We start from the raw sequence: 18,500 nt of genomic DNA, 5'->3' as shown, positions 1-18,500 counted from the left end.
CTAAAGATAGGGATAGATATAGAGAGATTGAGAGAGATTGAGAGAGAGAGAATGAGAGATAGAGAATGAGAGAGAGAGAGAGAGGGATAGAAAGAGAAGAACAAATAACAACCTGACATTTAGGTGTGGCATTACTTTCATTCTAATATTTCAGACAATTCTGCAGATTTATGCATATGATTTAGGTACTTTTTGTTTGTATTTTTTTTTTCTGTTTTTGGCATCAGATGCATGAAAATTTGGTTTACGAGGGTCAACACAAAAATTAAGTAAAATAAGTTGAGGAGAAATTAAATTTCTTATAGACTCTTATCATAGGCTGATAGTAATCAAGAAGTAAATTCAGACGTTCATTGAAAATAAGTTTCTTTTCTCTTTGGAATTTATTGAAGAAGACTTTAAATTTTGTTAACTCCATGGCTGAATTGTTAAATTAAACCTTGTCAGCTTAATAACTTGATTAGCATTAGCAAACTAACTAAAATGGAATCATGTTTGAAACTTCTCACAGTAAATTAATGATTTTTATCAACATTTTCATTTAACATTTCCTTTCCACATTTCTGTGTGTGTGTGTGTGTCTCTCTCTCTCTGTTTTGCTGCATCTGAATTGAACTTCAATTTCAAGTGAATTTTATGACCTGTCCTGGTTTTGTTTTTAGCCATTATTATTATTATTGTTATTACGATTTTTTAGTTGCTGTTGTTGTTTACTTTTGCTTAGAGTTATTAAAACGGATATCGGATTGAGAGAGCACAAGAATAGGTAGGAGTGGCAGTGGGAGTAGAGGAGAAGCAAACAAACAATCAGAGAATAAGACAAGTCAACGGTATGGCACAGAGCAAACCAAGACAACAAAGAACAATTTCCTTATGCAAAGCGGCGATAACAGCCAGCCGAATGCAAATACATAGATTTATGGCTTGAAAACCGAACTGTACGAATCGCACGAGTCGAATACACCGTATACCCTCCCCCCTCTACCCCCACCTTCTTTCCCAAAACCAATTCCAATTCCATCCAATGGGATGCGATACACAGCTGGTCATAGTTGTCGGTGTCTCTCTTACTTTTGTGTCGTAAAAATAAAAGCTGTCAATGCACTTGAAATTTATCGCCCTGCAAATTAACACTTAAAAGGCAAAGGCAAAACACAAATACACCCACACCCACACCCACACACACACACACAGTCTCAGTTAAAATGCTGAAAAGGACAACAAGCGAACATAAGTAAAATAAAAACCTAACAAGCGGTAAGGCTTTCAAAGAGCAACAAACTGAACTACATGAGTTTATGTTCCCCCTTTCACTCACTCCACCTTTGCTTACCCTCAAGGTTAGATCCAGAAGCCTTAAGAAATTACTTTAAATGCAAGATTTTTCTTTTTTGGCTTTCACTTTTCTCTCTTAATTCTAACCAGTTGAATTTTCTGTAAATTTTGTATTGGATCATATCCTCGATTTGTGGAACTTTCAAATGTTTCATTTATTTATCAACTTCTCGAGTGGTTGACAGTGAATTCGTGAGTACGAAAAATAAGAGAGAGATAATAACAATTTGCTATGACAAAAAGAAATATAGAACTATTTAGCTTTTAGTTTTATTATTCGTCTTTTTCACAGATATTTACGCTTTGCATTCTAATCCATAAGATAACTCACAAACAGCTCTCACGTTGGGCGCCAAATCATATACATATATCAATTAAAAGATACAAAAGTAAGTGCTATTCACTTGTCGACTTTGTTCAGTTAGGCAATTTGTTCATTCACTTGGGTCATAATTCATCATAATTAGCAATTGAGCCAATTATTTGATAATATTGTTTTCTCATTAAAGTGAGCTATACTTTTTGTAATATCTTTGCTTAAATTTTCTCATCTAGTTATCTTTTTGGCCCCCCCTTTTCCCAATTTTTGCCTACCTTTGCGGGGTCGAGGTCGCCGGGTATTTGAGTGCCATCTTTTGAGCAGAAGCAATAGGGCAAGGTACAGTCCTCGGTATTGCAACGTTGGGCCGTGTCTGCTGGGGCATCCGTTGCCGGTGCTGGAGCTGTGAATAGAGAAAAGAAACACGTTGTAGTGTACAAAGAATGAAAGAGAAAAGGAGAGAGACGAGAGAAACAAGACAATAAAGAAAATCAGTTTGAAAATTATTTAGAATTGAATTCGTTATGCGAGAGGCAATTTTGTGATAAAGTGAATGAAAGGAGAGGAAAAATCGAAGGGCATGTCGAAAGTTAAAAGTCAACAAATAACAACATATATATATACATATATATCTAGCACACACACACACACACACACACACACACTCTCTCACACACAATGCAATACAAATATCAATAAGAGTGCAAGAAACAAGTTAAAAGAAAGTTAACAACAACAGAGGGAGGTGAAAAGAAAAGGGATAGGAAAGGCAAACTGAAGAAAAACGGAAGGGGGAAAAAGTCAAATAACCTTAGGCTAAATCCTTGCTAGCTGCTTCTCTCTAACGGATTCTATTTGCATATGAGGCAAGAGTGTGGGTGAGGGAAACTCAATGGAATTCAATTGGCAATTTTTGCCCCCCTCCCTCCCCTCTTCAGCTGTTTTGTTTTTCGTCATTTTTTTTCTCTTCTCTTCTACTCTCTTGCTGCTGTTCCTGCTGCTGCTACGAAGCAAACAAATTCGCTTAAACAAAAAAAATTGAACAAAGTCAATGCATTCGTCTGTCCGTTCATCAGTCAGTCCGCCCATGAGCCAGTCAGTCAGTCAGTCAGTCATTCAGTCAGCCAACAGGTATAAACTTTCATGTGGATATACAATGCTCTTCTACCTACAAATGGTGCCTGGTTGGTGCAAATATTAAATTACATTTCTTGCGGCTCGCTGCCTTCAATCAATGCGGCGGCATGCGGCATGCCACGATGCTACCTCATGGAATTGGCGAGGGGGATGAGAGGATTGAATTAGCACTAGGCATCGAAATATCGTCTATCGACATTGAGAATGCAATTCCATTCAAAACAATCTTCGTGCTTGTCTAATTGAATGTGGATTCCGATTATAATTCAATTTACTACCAAATTACCAAAAATTAATTGTGTTGAAGATTAATGACCCTTGCAGGATTCTAAACAAAAACCTATGGATTGAGACAAATTTGCACTGAAGGAAAGTAATTTGTAAAGATTCAACTTGATGTTATTATGAAAACGATAAGGCATTCAAATTTATTTATTGATTTCACGGGCTTTACTTCCTACACTTTGTCCCGCAAAACCAACAGTTGCAATTGCCACATGCTACATTTCTATGTATTAATATCCAAGTAGAAATGGCTTAGTAATAAGCAAATACTCTGTCTTATATTCTCGAAACTTAATATTCACAAAATATTGTTAATAAAATAAAATAAATTGAATTCAATTACCATTTAATATTCTTTAGAAGATAAGTTTTTATCCCAATCAAATCAAATAGAACATTTTGGAAGTTTTAACCATTTCTTCTAAGCATTTTCTATGTTTAATAGTCTAAAGAAACTAAAGAAACAAATATAAACGATAATTTTTATCACTATAAAAAAAAAAGACCCACACTCCATAAAAAATTAAAACCTAATGTAAACTTAGAAGAAAAAGTCTTTGCTTTATAAAATTCAGTTTATGTAAAAAAAAAAATATAAAAAGTTATTTAGAAAATAATTGACAACAAATATTTGTGTGCATATGGACCCTAATATACCCTACAATGTAGTGTGAAATAAGCATTTTCAGTTATCTCAAGGTCTTAACTTTGTCGTTTTTAGTCATAAAATGTTTCCTTTCGTTGGCCTCGAAAGTGTTTTCAAATTTCTAATCATTTATCATGATATACGAGTACTTTGTTTGCATATACTTATCAATTATATATATATATAGGTATATATACGCAATTCCCTAGCCTAATACACATTCTGTCATCCATCAATCAATTTAAAGTCGGCTCCAGAACGAGAAAGAGAGAGAAAGAAAGAGAGATTCTCTGTGACACTAAAACTAATGATGATGGCTGCCTCCTGAAACTTTTCTTCTTTACCCCATTTAAGCCACAAATGTGCGCTACTCTTCTATGCATACATAGATAATCAATTTTGCTTTAGACCAACAAAAAACAAAACAAAAGAAAAATGAAAACACATAGCTTACCATGTATGTATGTTTGTATGTATTGTCATTTTGTGCCAAAAAAATATATACATATATGTACATACATGTATATGTAAAATTAAGTACTAGAAACTAGACAAATATGGTTTGGGTATTCCATTTAGCCATATCAATGGCTTTTAAAATATTTGTGGTCATATCATAAATAAGAGCAATGAAAATGAAATGCTTGGCAATTAATTGGCCAAGCAAATGTAGAGACTGACTGAACCACAGGCAGAGAAAGGGAGTGACAGGGAGAGACACAGGGAGAGGGGGAATGAGAGAATGAGTAGAGGTTTGTTTCCTCTGCAACTGCAATTTGGCTTAGCAATCATCATAAATTCTTCCATATTCAACCAAAGTCTTTGCCATCTTTCTCTCTCTCTCTCTCTCTCTCTCTCTGTCTGTCTTTTGCTAGCGAAATGCATAACATTTTATTATATGAAAATGTTACTTGCAGAATATTTGCCTGCTCACTCGTGCAAGTCAAATGCAAACTGTATCTGTCTTACTTCCGCTTTGCCCTCTTCTCTCAACTCTATCTTATCTCTCTGTCGCTCTTCTTATTGAATAAAATGTAATAAACACTTTTAGTAACTTTGTTTTATATGAGAAAGGCAAGACCCACACACAAACACAAACACACACGCCATTTCGCACATATCCTTGGCTTTCAATTTTCCACCCCACACTCCTCTAGCCCCATCCATAAACACACACACACACACACAAACACGCACACTACACCACATATCGAAATGCTGTCATTGAGCTTGCTCACTGAATTATGAAATTGAAAACTATTTCACATGAAAATGTAAACGTTATTTTCTTAAAAAAATTTTCCTTGAACAAAACAAAAAAAAAAAAAAACAGTAGGGATTTTTTTTTGTTTTTGACTTAAATATTTTAATTTTTATTTACAAAAATCATTTTAAAGTTACTTTGAAGTTACATTCCGTAGAATTAGTTATAACTGATTTTTCTTTGACAGAATTTGATTTTAAACACATATACACACATACAGAGATGTATATGAAAAATTATTCGTTATCCACAATCGTTTCCTTTATCCCCGACGGAACTACTTTTTAGTATTGCTTCATCAGGGGGAAACTCGACCTACGTCGGGGTTCGAACTCGAGAACAACAGAATTGTAGATTTAGTAGGTCTCCACTGAGCCACCGACTAGGTAGAGATGTATATGAATGACAAATGTTTTGTTTTTTATAATGACTTTGCCATTTGATGTAGATTTTAAGAGATTTGTAAATGATTTACCAACTTAATTATGGAATTGCAAGGATATATAGACTTCGATGCGTTGATGTTAGCATGCTCAAGTAGTTTAGTTGTGTCACATTTTCAAAATCACTTGACACACATAGACACAACCACACACACACACACACACACACACACAGACACAGACACACACTTAAATACAAACCGATACAACGGCATACACACACATTGCGTATACGCAATTCATCAGCTTTCAACATTTTTGGTTTGGTTTAAGTTTACCCATCAGGTTTTAAGTCTGGCAGAGGGAAAAAGGAATAGGAATCGGAAACTTACTAATCCTCCTCCGTCTGGCTTACGTTTGAAAATTAAAGTGCCAGCACGATTAAGTAGAAGGCAATCAGTAAGTTGAGTAAGTGACTGTGTGTGGGTACGTGAGTGTGTGTGTGTTAGAGGATAAAAAAGGTTTTTGGTTTGGTTTTCCAGAGTGGTTGAAAATGCATTTAAATTGAACACTTTACTAAAGTTCATTCAAATATTTGGTCAAAATAACACACACACACACACACACACAAATGCATTTCATTTACTTTAGTGACCAAATTGGACTTTGTATCTAGTTCTTTTGGTGCTGTTAATTATGTAATTAGTAATTAATTATATGGATAAAGCAAATAACAATCTTTTTGTTTTCCAGCGAAATCGAGCATGTCAAAATGAATCTTTATCTGAGATTCAGGTAAAAACTAAACTATTAATTAGTTTAGTAATTGGAGTTTATCTTTACTATCCAAAGAACTAGTTCGACTAACAAATGCATCGTAGATTTTAGACCAGAACGAACTGCAGCTTCTTTTAGTTTGTTTTCCCTATAAATTTTGATGTGTGGGAACTAGTTCATAAATTGCAGTATTGTTTTTGGCACACGATTTACCAAACAGCAACTACAACAACAACAACAACAACAAATACTGCGTCAATATTACTTATACTCCCTCCATATATGTATGTATGTATAGTATTTGGCATCGCCGCACATTGTTTATATGCTTATTGACTTTAACGCCATTTTGCGCTGTTATCTTTTGTTATCATCATACGCATCATCATATGCTGCATTTTGGCTTTTCTCTGCTTCGGTTGACAAACACACACACACACACTGATACACCTCCCCATTTGCTAAAATCTTCCATAACCTAGTCCATATTCAACCCCATATCCTCCTCTCGTCCATATCACGAAACGCAAAAATGCTGCGAATGGCAAACGAACAAATTGCCAAATGGCCAACAACAGCAACATCAAGGAAAGGGAAAAAATCCAAGCAAAAACGACTAAAAAGAACTAAAAGATACAAATATATTTCGATTGGGTCGCATTTTTTATACCATTTAATTAAATCAAATCTAAACTCATCTAACATCATCAATAGAACGCAAAACAAACTATTTGGATCTTTGTGATTTGATCTGATCGGATCTAGAAAATCATAATCATAATGAACATATTGATATTGTTCATGACATTTGAATATTGTCTCCAGATATTTAGATTAATTGAGAAATTTTCTCTAAAACAAGGATTCATTTTGAGAACTTGGAGTAAAACATATTAACTTTTCATCTCGTCATAGTCATTTGGATTTTTAGTAAGTATGAGAGGCTAAGCAAAATGTATATACCCCGATCTTCAAGGGCATGAAAAAAGTTGTGAGGGAAAAATTGTTATATTGGGTTAGCTATTTCGTCGTGTGGCAGCTAGAAGAAGCAAAAAAAAAAAAAAAGAAATAGTTATATATATATTTGTAACTATCTCAGTGTGTGTATCTGGCGTCAGCAAAAAGCGGAAAAAAAAATTTTATGCACAGAGCTTTGACCTAATCTCTGCTGCAATATTTCTCCTCGTGCACGCTTTTACTTTTGGCTATAACCCGCCTTACCGCTTCCCCCTTTCCTTACAACGCACTTGACTAACCCAAAAAATAGACCCCCCCCCCCACCGCCAAAAAAAGGGGAGTGGCCTGTGTGTGTCATTTATGTTATTACTTTTCTTCACAGATATATACATACATATATATATATATAAGCAGTCACAGGCTCAGCGATAGAAGGCAATGTTGGGGCAAAGAGTCGGCAGTGAAGAGAAGAAGAGAGGAGCTATTTATATGAGACAACATTCCAGTTGGTATTACGCAAATCCCAAACGCTTTAGATGTCGCAGCTTTCTTCCAAGCGTTTGCTTTCCGACCAACAGACGGACGGCCATCCACATGCCAGTTGAGTTGAGGTGCAGGGCAAAAGGATTTAAAAGTTGGAGAGCAGAAGAGGACAAGGATGTGGCTGTGGCTGTGGATGTGGATGTGGATGTCTACTAGTGCAAAAGTGCGTGCTTGCATGTGAGCGATATGTCACTAGATGCATTTGTACAATTGTTTGCATGTGTGCGTGTGTGTGTGTGTGTCTATCTTGGTGGTGTTGGTCGGTTGGTCGTTTGGTCGGTCTGCATGTGCATTTAATTCTCATTTTTCTCATTTTATTTTTTCGAAATCCTTTCCCCTCATTCGCTACACTTAACCATTATGTTAAATTTTTTAGAAAAAGAACTAGTTCATTTAACACACATTTAGCCAGACAGAAGAATCTTTCTACATGTGCATTGAAATCGTTACCAAATGTACCTACATTCATATCAACAATATATCCTTGCAAGAGGACTTTGGTTTTTAACTGTTTTTTGCAATTGTTTTTAGTTAGTTACTTCGTCTACTTTCCCATCAACTACAGTCATTTTATAGGATTATTTTGGATCATCTATTATCTTTGAAGAATTAGTTTCATTAACTTTTCTCAGCTGAACTTTAATAAAACTTTTATATTGTTGACTGTGTGTACTTTGACTATCAATATTTATATGAAATTTTTGAAATTTTAAAGCACATCCAGCAACAGTTTCTGTCAGTGTATGCAAAAATTTACTTATATTGGGATTTTCTAGGTACAGCAGCAGCTGCATGTCCGAGATGAAGGAACTGCCGTAAAACTGCGAAAACTCAAATCGTAAATGTAAGCTTTAATGGCCCACACATGCACCAGGATAGAGACACACTCACACATACAGATAAATACATATATATAAGTAAGGAGAGAGAGAGAGAGACAGAGACATAGACATAGACGGAGTTACATTGAAGTTAGACATCTTTTGCTATTCCTGGCTCCTAGTTTCTGGCTCTTGTCCTGCAGCACTTGGTTATTTTTAAGCGGTCGCGTTTTTGCCCCATTTGAAGTGCACTTCGTTTGATACAAAAATGCATTCACTAACCCCGAAAAGAGAAAAAGTAAAGCAAAGCCTTTGCCATGCGTCTTGGGCCAGGCCAAAAAAAACCGGTTGCCCTGCATCACTTGAAATTGCCGCTGGCTTCTGCCCCTTGGTCCTTGGACGATGTTGTCGTTAGGCAACTCAATAGAGCGTAGCCATACTTTCATTGCTTTGTCATCGATTGTTGGGATAATGCAGGGATATGCTAGATTCAGCCAACCTGCTCTTTCCACTCTTTGCTATTGTATGTATAACCCCTGAGTCTATCGCCCACATGTATATAAATGAATTATGCGACATTTACTCAAAAATTGCTTCCTAATGCTTGCACAGGGTCACAGAGACACACACACACACACACACACACGCAGACACATTGCATTAAACATCCTGGTCGATTCTCTCTTGGATTCTAATAGAAACTGCCCAATTCTATTTTTGAGCTTCTAATAAATTTCATTTCATTGTATGTGCACACACAAACACGTGTGTGTGTCTGGGGTGAAAGTTTGCGTTTTATTTTAGTTACCAAAGAACTTTGGCAGGAAGGAAATGAGGTTAGCTTGGGTTTGGCTTAGGTTTGCTTGGCTTGGGTTTCTGCAATCGTTTAGCAAACCGCTTGGCATTCATCTCCTCTGTGCCTTTCTCCAAACACACACACACACACACACACACACACACACACACACACACACACATATGCCACATTTGGATGGCATTGCACTTAAGTTTTTTTTTTTTTGTATATTCCTTCTATAGGTTTTGTCTTGCTTGATTTATGCAGCACTTTCAATTGTTTTACCACCCCCTCACTTTCTCTTACGCATCTCTTGGGATCTATTCTTAAATATTTTCTATACTTACTTGTTGGTAAAGGACCACATTTGGCCTCATCCTTGAATGTGCAAAACTTTTGCACATCATCAAAATATAGACCAGATGGACAGCGATTCAAGTATGGATAGCCATCAACACACTACAAAATATAGATTAGGATTAGATTAATATGCTAGATAAGTATCTAAAAACTATATCTTACTTGATAGAAACGACGACAGGTCGCTGGATCAGCATAATTGCCATTGGCAATGTGCGAGGGACATGTGAACTCTTCTTTTTCTTTATTTTGACCTAAGAGAATACAGAGAAAAACAAAAAAGAAGGTGTTTTTAATGAAAACTAATAAATAATAATTAAATGTGCAAAAGGCTGTTGTTTTTTTTTTTTTAGTGGAAATGCCCTCTTTTTCTTTTCAAAGCTTCCCAATGCGCACTTTTCAATTAAAATAGTTTATGTGAAATATGTAAATGTTAATTTCATAGTTTTTTTTTTCTTGTGTTCTTTGTTTTGTTTTGTATGTAAATGTTGTTAGCACTTAAATTAATTCTATTAATTGGTTTATTTGAATTCTCCAATTATTTTGTCCTTGCAGTTAGGGTATAGATAATAATTATTATTATTTCCGTTACTGAACTATCAATTTGGCTCAATTGTGTCAATAGAATAAACAATTATTAAGCAGTATTGTTTAAAAACAATTCTAAATTACTGCTTATTTAAAAAACTTTGCAATATGAATTAATTTTTTTTTTTTTTTTACCATCACCAGCTTATTCGTTGTTATTTAGTTACACAAAATTTAAATCGCTAATTTCATTCAGCAATTGATTGGAAAAATTAGCATATTATTCGTTTAATCATATTAGTTTATAGAAACTTTATTATTGCCAGATTTGTGATTTAATATTAGATTTGCTACAATTGTGTCACACACTTAAATCAATATATAAATAATATTGGTAAATGCTTTAAAAGCTTTATCAACTTGCTAGTTGATAGTTAGTTAATTTATTGCTTAGAGACACTCTAATCTAATCTACTTTTAAGGAAAATGCAAATCCATTGCAAGTTTGCAATTTTAACTAAAACTTAATATGTCTTTTGTTTACTGGCATTTCAACATTTTATTTTATTTCAAATGTTTGCCATTGATTACATAAATAAATTAGCTAGATAGTAAGTAGCAGTAGGAGTAGTAAAGTAGGCGGCAATTGGGGCGAGATATTACGGGTTGAAACTATCAATTAATTGCCAGGGCAACAATGAAATATCAGAGGATATGGCAATAACAAAAGCAACAACAACAACAACAACAGTCATCCAAATTGGTGAAATAATACGAATAATTATTATAAAATGTGCGCATAATGAGCGAAAGAGGAGTAGAAATTGTGCCGTATAGTTTTCATTTAATTAACATTTTGGCCTAAAATTGATATGGATTTATGACAGCAGAGAATACACACACACACACATAAACACACGCACACATACATCTACAGTGTTTTTCCATTTGCTAATCGAATTGAAAATCACCAAATTTTTCATGGCATACTTTTCAGCGTTTGCTGCAAAAACTCGCACTTTTCATTGAAATTCATTTGCTTTTTGTTGCATTCAATTGTTGGTGTTAATCTAATAATCTGTTACTCAATTTATATTTATTTTGCTTCTTTGTCAGTCTCTTCCATCACCAAAACTCCCTCTTTGCTATTTCTCCTGGTTTAGTTCTCTATCTCTATCCTTCTCTCTCTCTCTCTCTCTTCATTCTTACTCTAATTGGTAATGTGGTTGACCTGTTATTGGTCGTTTTATTAATTTAACCCAAACATCTTTCATTAATATTTTACTTAATTCTCAGCTCTTTGTATTTTGTCTCTTTGTAGTTAGTTAATCAATTGTAAATCGACATTTAATTATAACTTATCTCTTATTTATTTATTTCAATCTGTTGTTATTTCATTTTAATTTTTTTTTTTTCGCCTCATTTCTCGTTTCGTTTTGTTTTTTAATGCCTTTTTGTGGGCTATGAATGTCAAACTGTCAACTTTTTATAGCTTAGATTTGGCTTTGTAATACGGAAAATTACATTCATTACATATAAATTATGAGTAACACACACACACACACATATATGTACGTATGTATATATTCATGAAAAGGCGATTATAATTGCGTATTTTAATTTGTCTGCCAAAGACTGGAAGGAGGTTGATTTTTATATCGCTCGATTGAGAGGGATTAATTTCAGAGATTTTGGTTTATAAATACTTTTTATGTGTGTTTTTTTTCTTTTTTTTTGCAGTTTGAATTAAGAATATTAACAATGTATTTATTTATACTTTTGTGAAAAATTTCATTTTCTTTTATTTTTTTTTCATAAAACTATTTTCGACTACAGCGACTACAAACTGACTGCATTAGTTAAATGATGGATTGGATATATGTTTTTTCCAGTTTTTTTTTTGTTTTAGTGTTTCTGTCATGCAAAGTATTTGCTTTGGAATTCTTGCTCAATTTGCTCAAAGTATTTTTACAAACAATAAGGCATTGAAATTATTGAAATATTTGCATAAATTCAACGAAAAGATTGCCTCAAACTATTCTCTTGTGCGATTTGCCTTCATTTAATATTAATATGTGTGTATCACATCAAAATATATGTCGTTAGTAAATATAAATCTACACTTGTTCATTAGACTGGTTACATTTTCCATTTAGGTTTTTTATAGCAAACATTACGCATACGACATGGTTAACATTGGCTATGTTGACAGAATACTATTTGATTTATTTTTTATAATGTCAAGTATTAATGTAAAAATGCTCGCCTTTAAAACTTTTCATTTATTGGTATTGCCATAACTTGTTGCTAACCAATAACCACTCTAATATACATATATAAAAATATATTTCATTATACATATGTACATATATAATTGTTTTGAATTGATTTTATTAAAGGTCGACGAAAAAAAAAAATGTCAACCCATAAATATTTCATCCAGTGCAAATAATTCTTATGTAGTTATTTATTTTTAAATAACTTTTTTTTTTTTTACCATAAACTTGAAACAGAGAATTTACAGAGTTCATTTAAAAAGTATAAAATAAAAAAATGAAAATGCCACAAAAACAGAAATGAGGTGTCGCATTCAGGTTGCTTTTGAGTTGTGTTGGGTGGTGAAAAAAACATGTTCATATTATTATTATTTTTATTATTATTATGGCTAATTAATATTCATTAACTTTAAAAAAAAAAAAGCAAAAAGGGATATGAGTTTGGTTTTTTTTCCTGCGCTAATGATGCGTTTGTCACTAATCGGCTTATAGAACTCCTGCCAAAGGATGAAACATGCATAAACATGATGTTAAGGTTGCAACGTAAACATCTTTTAGACACAAAAAGAAAATAAATAATTACTTCGTTGAAGTGATACTTCTTTCTTCTTGTATCTTGCTTTGGGAGAATTCCCTCTTGTCATAGTTCGAGTCAAGGGCTCTAATCAGATATTGAATACCTTTTGATTTCATTCCACACGACTGTCCAATGAAATCAGTTTAACTTCACTTATGAAGTGTCTGTCCCCCGATAGTTGCACCTATTGAGATTTCGTTCAACTTGTTGGTCATAACACTTCGAAAAACTCCCTTAGGGAGCAATGCCTTTGTGGTCTGTCTGTCTGTTTGTCTGTGTGTCTCTGGTGACATCGTCATGACCATATCCATTGGCGTTGGCTGCATGGTTAAAAAATTATTGTAAATTTATTTAAAAAGCATAAGGACCAATTTACATTGGAGACTTTTTGGGGGGATGACTTTAATTAAGAAATTGCCAATGCGGAAAATCATAATTAAAAATAAGCCGAAAACTGAGAAGGGAGAAATGAAATAAAAAAGCACAGCAACTTTATTTTATGCACGTTGTGCAATAATTTCTGGTTGCTTCTTCTGTTTCATGGGGTCATGAAGTTGTTGTGGTTGTTGTTGTCGTTATTTTGTGATTTTCCTTTTCACATGAATATAATTTATTTAACATTTTGCGGCAATTTAAAGCAAATGAGTCAGTCCAAAGTGCAACGGAATTGAATTCGTTTCGGCAAAGAGAAAAGAAAGGAGGGGAATGAAAAAGCCCACAAAACTGAAACAGTTGAAAAGAAGGGGAAATTCCAACCCACCTGTTAAACAAGCCGATGCAAAATCGTTTGTATATTGAAAGTTTCAACAATTAAAATTTCATATATACACAAATATATCGAATAATTATTTGCAATATCGATACGAACCTACGAATTGTTAGGAAAGTGAAAATATAAGGATTCAGAGGGTCTTTTACTGGATATTATAGTTGAATATTTGAGAGCGTTTTGAAATTTCATTGGCTTAATGAAGTTTTTAAGGCCTTTATGGAGCGGACGATCTTTTATGATGATTTTGTAGACTTATGTAGACAGAACAAGATTATATATGTACATAAGTGAATTTAAATGTTGGAATGGTTTCTCCGCAAGGAATGAATATCTAGGAGTAGACCAGGGCTAAAACATTCAGATAATCTAGCAACTATAACTTTACTTGACAATTTTTCTTTCTGACTATTTATGTATAAAGAGAACATTTTATTCAGAATTTAATTTTTTAATGATTTTACATAACATACAATATATTTTTATTGCTTTGTGATTTATTTACTTTCCCCGTTTTTTTTTCAATTTATAGATTACTGGGCCAAAAGGAAAAAAACGAAATGCGAGTGAAAAGAGAGTAGTGAATAAATTGCTTTAACTGATATATGAATATGAATGGGCCAACGAAATATGTATTAACGGGGTAAGTTCGAATACTTTTGAGGCAGCTCATCTTTCAACTCTTTTCTACCTACATACTCTGTTTATTTTTCACCCTCTGTCTCTGGCTGTTATTGTGGCTGTGTCAATTGTTTGTATGTAGGTTAAAACATTTTGCAGTTGGTTTTTTGGTTGTTTGTTTGTGTCTTTTTGCTGTAATACCCTTTTATGCCATGAAGAACATATGTCTATACCTTTCTGATCAGTTATAAAAAAGTATAGGTATATTAAATGAATAGGTGTGTTCATTTTATATATGTAATAGGTCTCGTTCAGATTGTCCAATCTAATGAATCGACTGTACATACACATAGAGAAAGAGTATTTGGTAATCGTTGTATTTGCATTTTAGGCCATTTATGTTGTTTTATCCTTTGGCATTTTCAAGTAATTTTTCACGCATTTCTGCGGCTGCTTTGCGCCTCATTTTTCACGCCCGTGCATGTGTGTACATGTGTGTGTCTGTGTGTGTGTGTATGTGTATGAGTTAAGCTGCTTAAATATTTTTTCTCCTTTTGCAACATTGTTTTCGTATTCATTGTTGCTGCTGCTTTTGCATTTACAACACTTAAATTGTAAATAATGCCAAAAACCTCGGTCCTTCTTACTTCTTTTTTTTGTCGAGTGTGAAATGGGCAAAGCCACTTGCCTTTGACAACAAATTTGCCTTTAAATGGCTCACCAGCCTCTATCCCATTCTCTCTCTCTTTTTTTATCCATTCACTGCCTTCCTTTTATATCCCCTTCCTTTTTGTTTCTTGTTTAGCTGGCAATTCGTTTTAATGCATTTGAAAATTATGTTTATTTTTTTCATTTACTAAAGTGAGTGTGTGTGTTGAATGTATTTTAGGGGTGAGACTTAAGCTAAATGAATGTGATGTAGTTTTTATTGTTGGGATTTTAATAGGCTTAGATAAGAGATGAAACTAATCAGACAAAAATGGTACAAAAAACTAGACGGTACACAACTAAGTCATTTAGAGATTCAAACAAAATTTTGATTGAACTTCTGATAAATAGATTTCAAAAATTATTTTTGACCCATTTGGATTCTTTTTGGCATTAAGCTAAAGAAAATAAAAGAGATATCTTAAATTCTTGATCTTGCAGTACCTATGATTGCAAACTGAGAAGAACTAGTCTAAAGCTGACAATAATGTCTTAATGTTCAGGATAATGTAATACTTCTTGGGCAAAAAGGTTTCAAAACTAATCAAGGACGGATCTAGAATTCGGACGGATCCCTGAATCCCTTCATGAAACTGAAATTAAGTTATTTACCAACACTATAATGAAATCTGCATTTCTAATTGTTTGAAATATAAATCATGCATTGTATGTTGTTTGCCAACACTGTTTACTGCTTTCCAATACTCTTAACAATACTGCAAAACAACAGATGCACTGTTATGCAATGCATTCCCAACCAAATAATGTTTCAGATGAAATCAAAGTCACAATCAGGTTGCATAAATGAAGCCCGCCGATCAGTCTCGCTCTCCGCAACCTCTCCCCTCACCTTTGCAGTTTCTTTCTCTTTCTTTTACTCTGTCGTCTACGTTTTTCATCTTCTCTGTGTGTCTTGAGCGCGCCCAGTCCATTTCTCATATTCACATTTTACATTTAAAAAGTTAACGTTTACATAATTAATGCAATATGCCGTTTTTTGTGTTTTCGAAACAAGTTTTGTAATGCGCTACTCGATGGCTCCACAAAGGAAAGTGAAATCGAAAATAAGAAAAGAAATTTCATTCCGTTTCGTTTACGGTAATGAAAGATCATCCAACGCATTCACAGCTTTCTTACTTGACCATGAAAATGCCAAATGGAAATGACAGGCAACAAGAAAAAACAAAAAAAATAATAATAATAAATCTGCATAACCGAAAAAAAACACACAAAAAAACGATTAATTATATGCAAGAAATGACACTGGCAAAATGTTAATTAAACGAAACTAGTAAACCGCTAAACATCATCATCATCATCATCATCATCATCTTTGTTATCATCATCATCAAGTTGGAGGTCAGACTTAAGAGAGAGAGAGAAAATATTACGTAAACGGGATGGAAGTGAGATGAAAAACCCGTTTAAATATTTATTTCTGCAAGGAGCTGACCTTGCCACACAAGAAGGGGAGAAACCAGTTGAATGTCAAAAGGGGGTGGAGAGGGGTACGGTATTACAGGGAGAACTGGCATGGGGAGGATGTCTCAACAAAAGTGGCGCAATAGGTGGAGCCAGCAAAGATGAGTGAAAACCACAATCATTTTTTGTTTCTTTTTCTTTTTTGCAATGCGATAAGAGCAAAAGTCAATGAAATGCCAAAGCAATTGTTACCTAATTTGATCAGCAAAAAAAAAAGAAGAAAAAAAAATATAAAGTGGAAATGATTTAAACGAGAAATACAAGCTCTAGCAAGCTGAATATCTCTCACACAGGCTGGAACTCTCCTTGTCTCGCTCTCCCTCTCTCTCTCTCTCTCTCTATCTCACTCCTGAACTGTGTGTTTAAAGGAAAAGCCAAAAAGTTGTATCAATTGGCAACGTCAACACTTTTTCACTACCGAAAAACCATAGATTTATTTATGTGTATATATATATATGTATATACTTATATAGATATCTCTATTTGTATTCAATGCGGAAATATATTGCTGGCTTATTGTATATATAATTCATATCGATTGACTTACCTTGCACGGCAACGATCAGTAGCAGCGTTGCGATTAGACAATGCTGCAGCATTTTGAAAGAAGTTTCCACGGCAACAGCAAAACCAGCAGCAACAACAACAACAACAACAAAAGCAACAATTAAAACAAAACAAGAGCAGGAACAGGAACAACGAGTGGGCAACAACACCAATAAAACACTAACAAAAACTAAAACAAAAATATCTATCGATTTCTCGATACTCTTTCTTCACACCCTCTCGCTCTCGCTCAAACTCTCTTTCTCTCAATTGAACAATATGTTGGTATAATTGTATTGATCGACGAGCACAACGTCCGCAACGCGTTAATGCAAACCGCCAACTGAACGAAGATGTTGGCCAAGAAATTGCAAGAAGCCAAGTTTGAGCCGTTGTTAAATAAGCCACCATCACCGCCGCCGCCGCCGTCGTCGTCGTCGCCGCTTTAGTTGTCTCTATTGCGTTGGCTTTGTCATCGGCATCGTTGTTGCCGGTAAGCAACCGTCAGTAACGAACACCCAACGGGATCCCGTTCCCAGTGATGAGTGCTGAGAGTTAAGGAGAGCATAAGAAATGGCTAGAAAACTCTAGCTGAATCTTTAGCAAAGAAAAGTTAAGAATGGATCGTTATTACACGTTGATGGACAATCTTTGATAAGCTTAATTTAAGTTAAATAAACTTGGTAACAACTTTAAAACCAGACAAACTTTTCGACTCTTGAAAAGTTTTTGAAATAATCAAAGAAATGTTTGTAAATTTTTTGGAAATTTCCAATAGGTAATTATGAAGCAAATGGATAAACATTTCCTTTTTTCTAAGATAAAGATTTTAATATTTGTCTTTCCATACAAAAAGATAGCCAACTTCGCATCTCTGGTCTGAGCAATGGGTGGCTTAAGCTTTAGTAGCGGCTTAACTTGGCTTGACCTCTCTCTTTTTCCCGTTTGAGTGTGCTCCCCGCGCTCGGCTCCTACAATCTTGATCTCAATTCACTTTCATTTCAACTGGTTGCTTGGCCGCCCGCTCTCTGACTCTCTCGCTCTCTCTGTGTCTCTTCCGTCACGCCGCAGCCGGTTTAAACTAAAAATGTATCTCAATCCGTTTATGCGGCCGACGTCGACGTCGACGCTGCCGCTGCGCATGCGTAAGCATTTTCAATGAGTCTTAAACAACAAAAAGGAGAAAAAATATTCAAAACGAAACAAAAAGCCAAGTTTAAAAACCACACAAAAAAAAAAAAAAAAGAAGAGCCTCTATTTATTTGTCAAATTATTATGCATATTGTCATCAACATTATGGTTGTTCGTTTCGTTAGATGTCCCATCCGTCCGTCCATCCATCCATATGCATGACTATGCCACTGTCTGTC

The 18,500-nt window shown here is 34.4% G+C and overlaps 1 protein-coding gene across 1 annotated transcript in view; it reads right to left on the bottom strand.

Moving 5' to 3' along the window:
- Nucleotides 1–17,232, bottom strand: part of LOC6641212 (chitin deacetylase 1) — a 41,073-nt gene extending 23,841 nt beyond the window's left edge. The window contains exons 1-4 of the mRNA XM_002064156.4: nucleotides 17,132–17,232; nucleotides 9,786–9,877; nucleotides 9,611–9,722; nucleotides 1,930–2,057 (exon numbers count right to left, since the gene is read on the bottom strand). Coding sequence (XP_002064192.1) covers nucleotides 1,930–2,057; nucleotides 9,611–9,722; nucleotides 9,786–9,877; nucleotides 17,132–17,183 — 384 coding nt within the window. The 5' untranslated portion in view covers nucleotides 17,184–17,232. The remainder of the gene's footprint in view (nucleotides 1–1,929; nucleotides 2,058–9,610; nucleotides 9,723–9,785; nucleotides 9,878–17,131) is intronic.
- Nucleotides 17,233–18,500: the final 1,268 nt, after the last annotated feature.

The sequence above is a fragment of the Drosophila willistoni genome (genome assembly GCF_018902025.1).
Source record: "Drosophila willistoni isolate 14030-0811.24 chromosome XL unlocalized genomic scaffold, UCI_dwil_1.1 Seg141, whole genome shotgun sequence".
NCBI classification, from domain to species: Eukaryota; Metazoa; Arthropoda; class Insecta; order Diptera; family Drosophilidae; genus Drosophila; species Drosophila willistoni.
The sequence above is the reverse complement of the archived record's forward strand: the minus strand, read 5'-3'. Positions and strand labels throughout refer to the sequence as shown.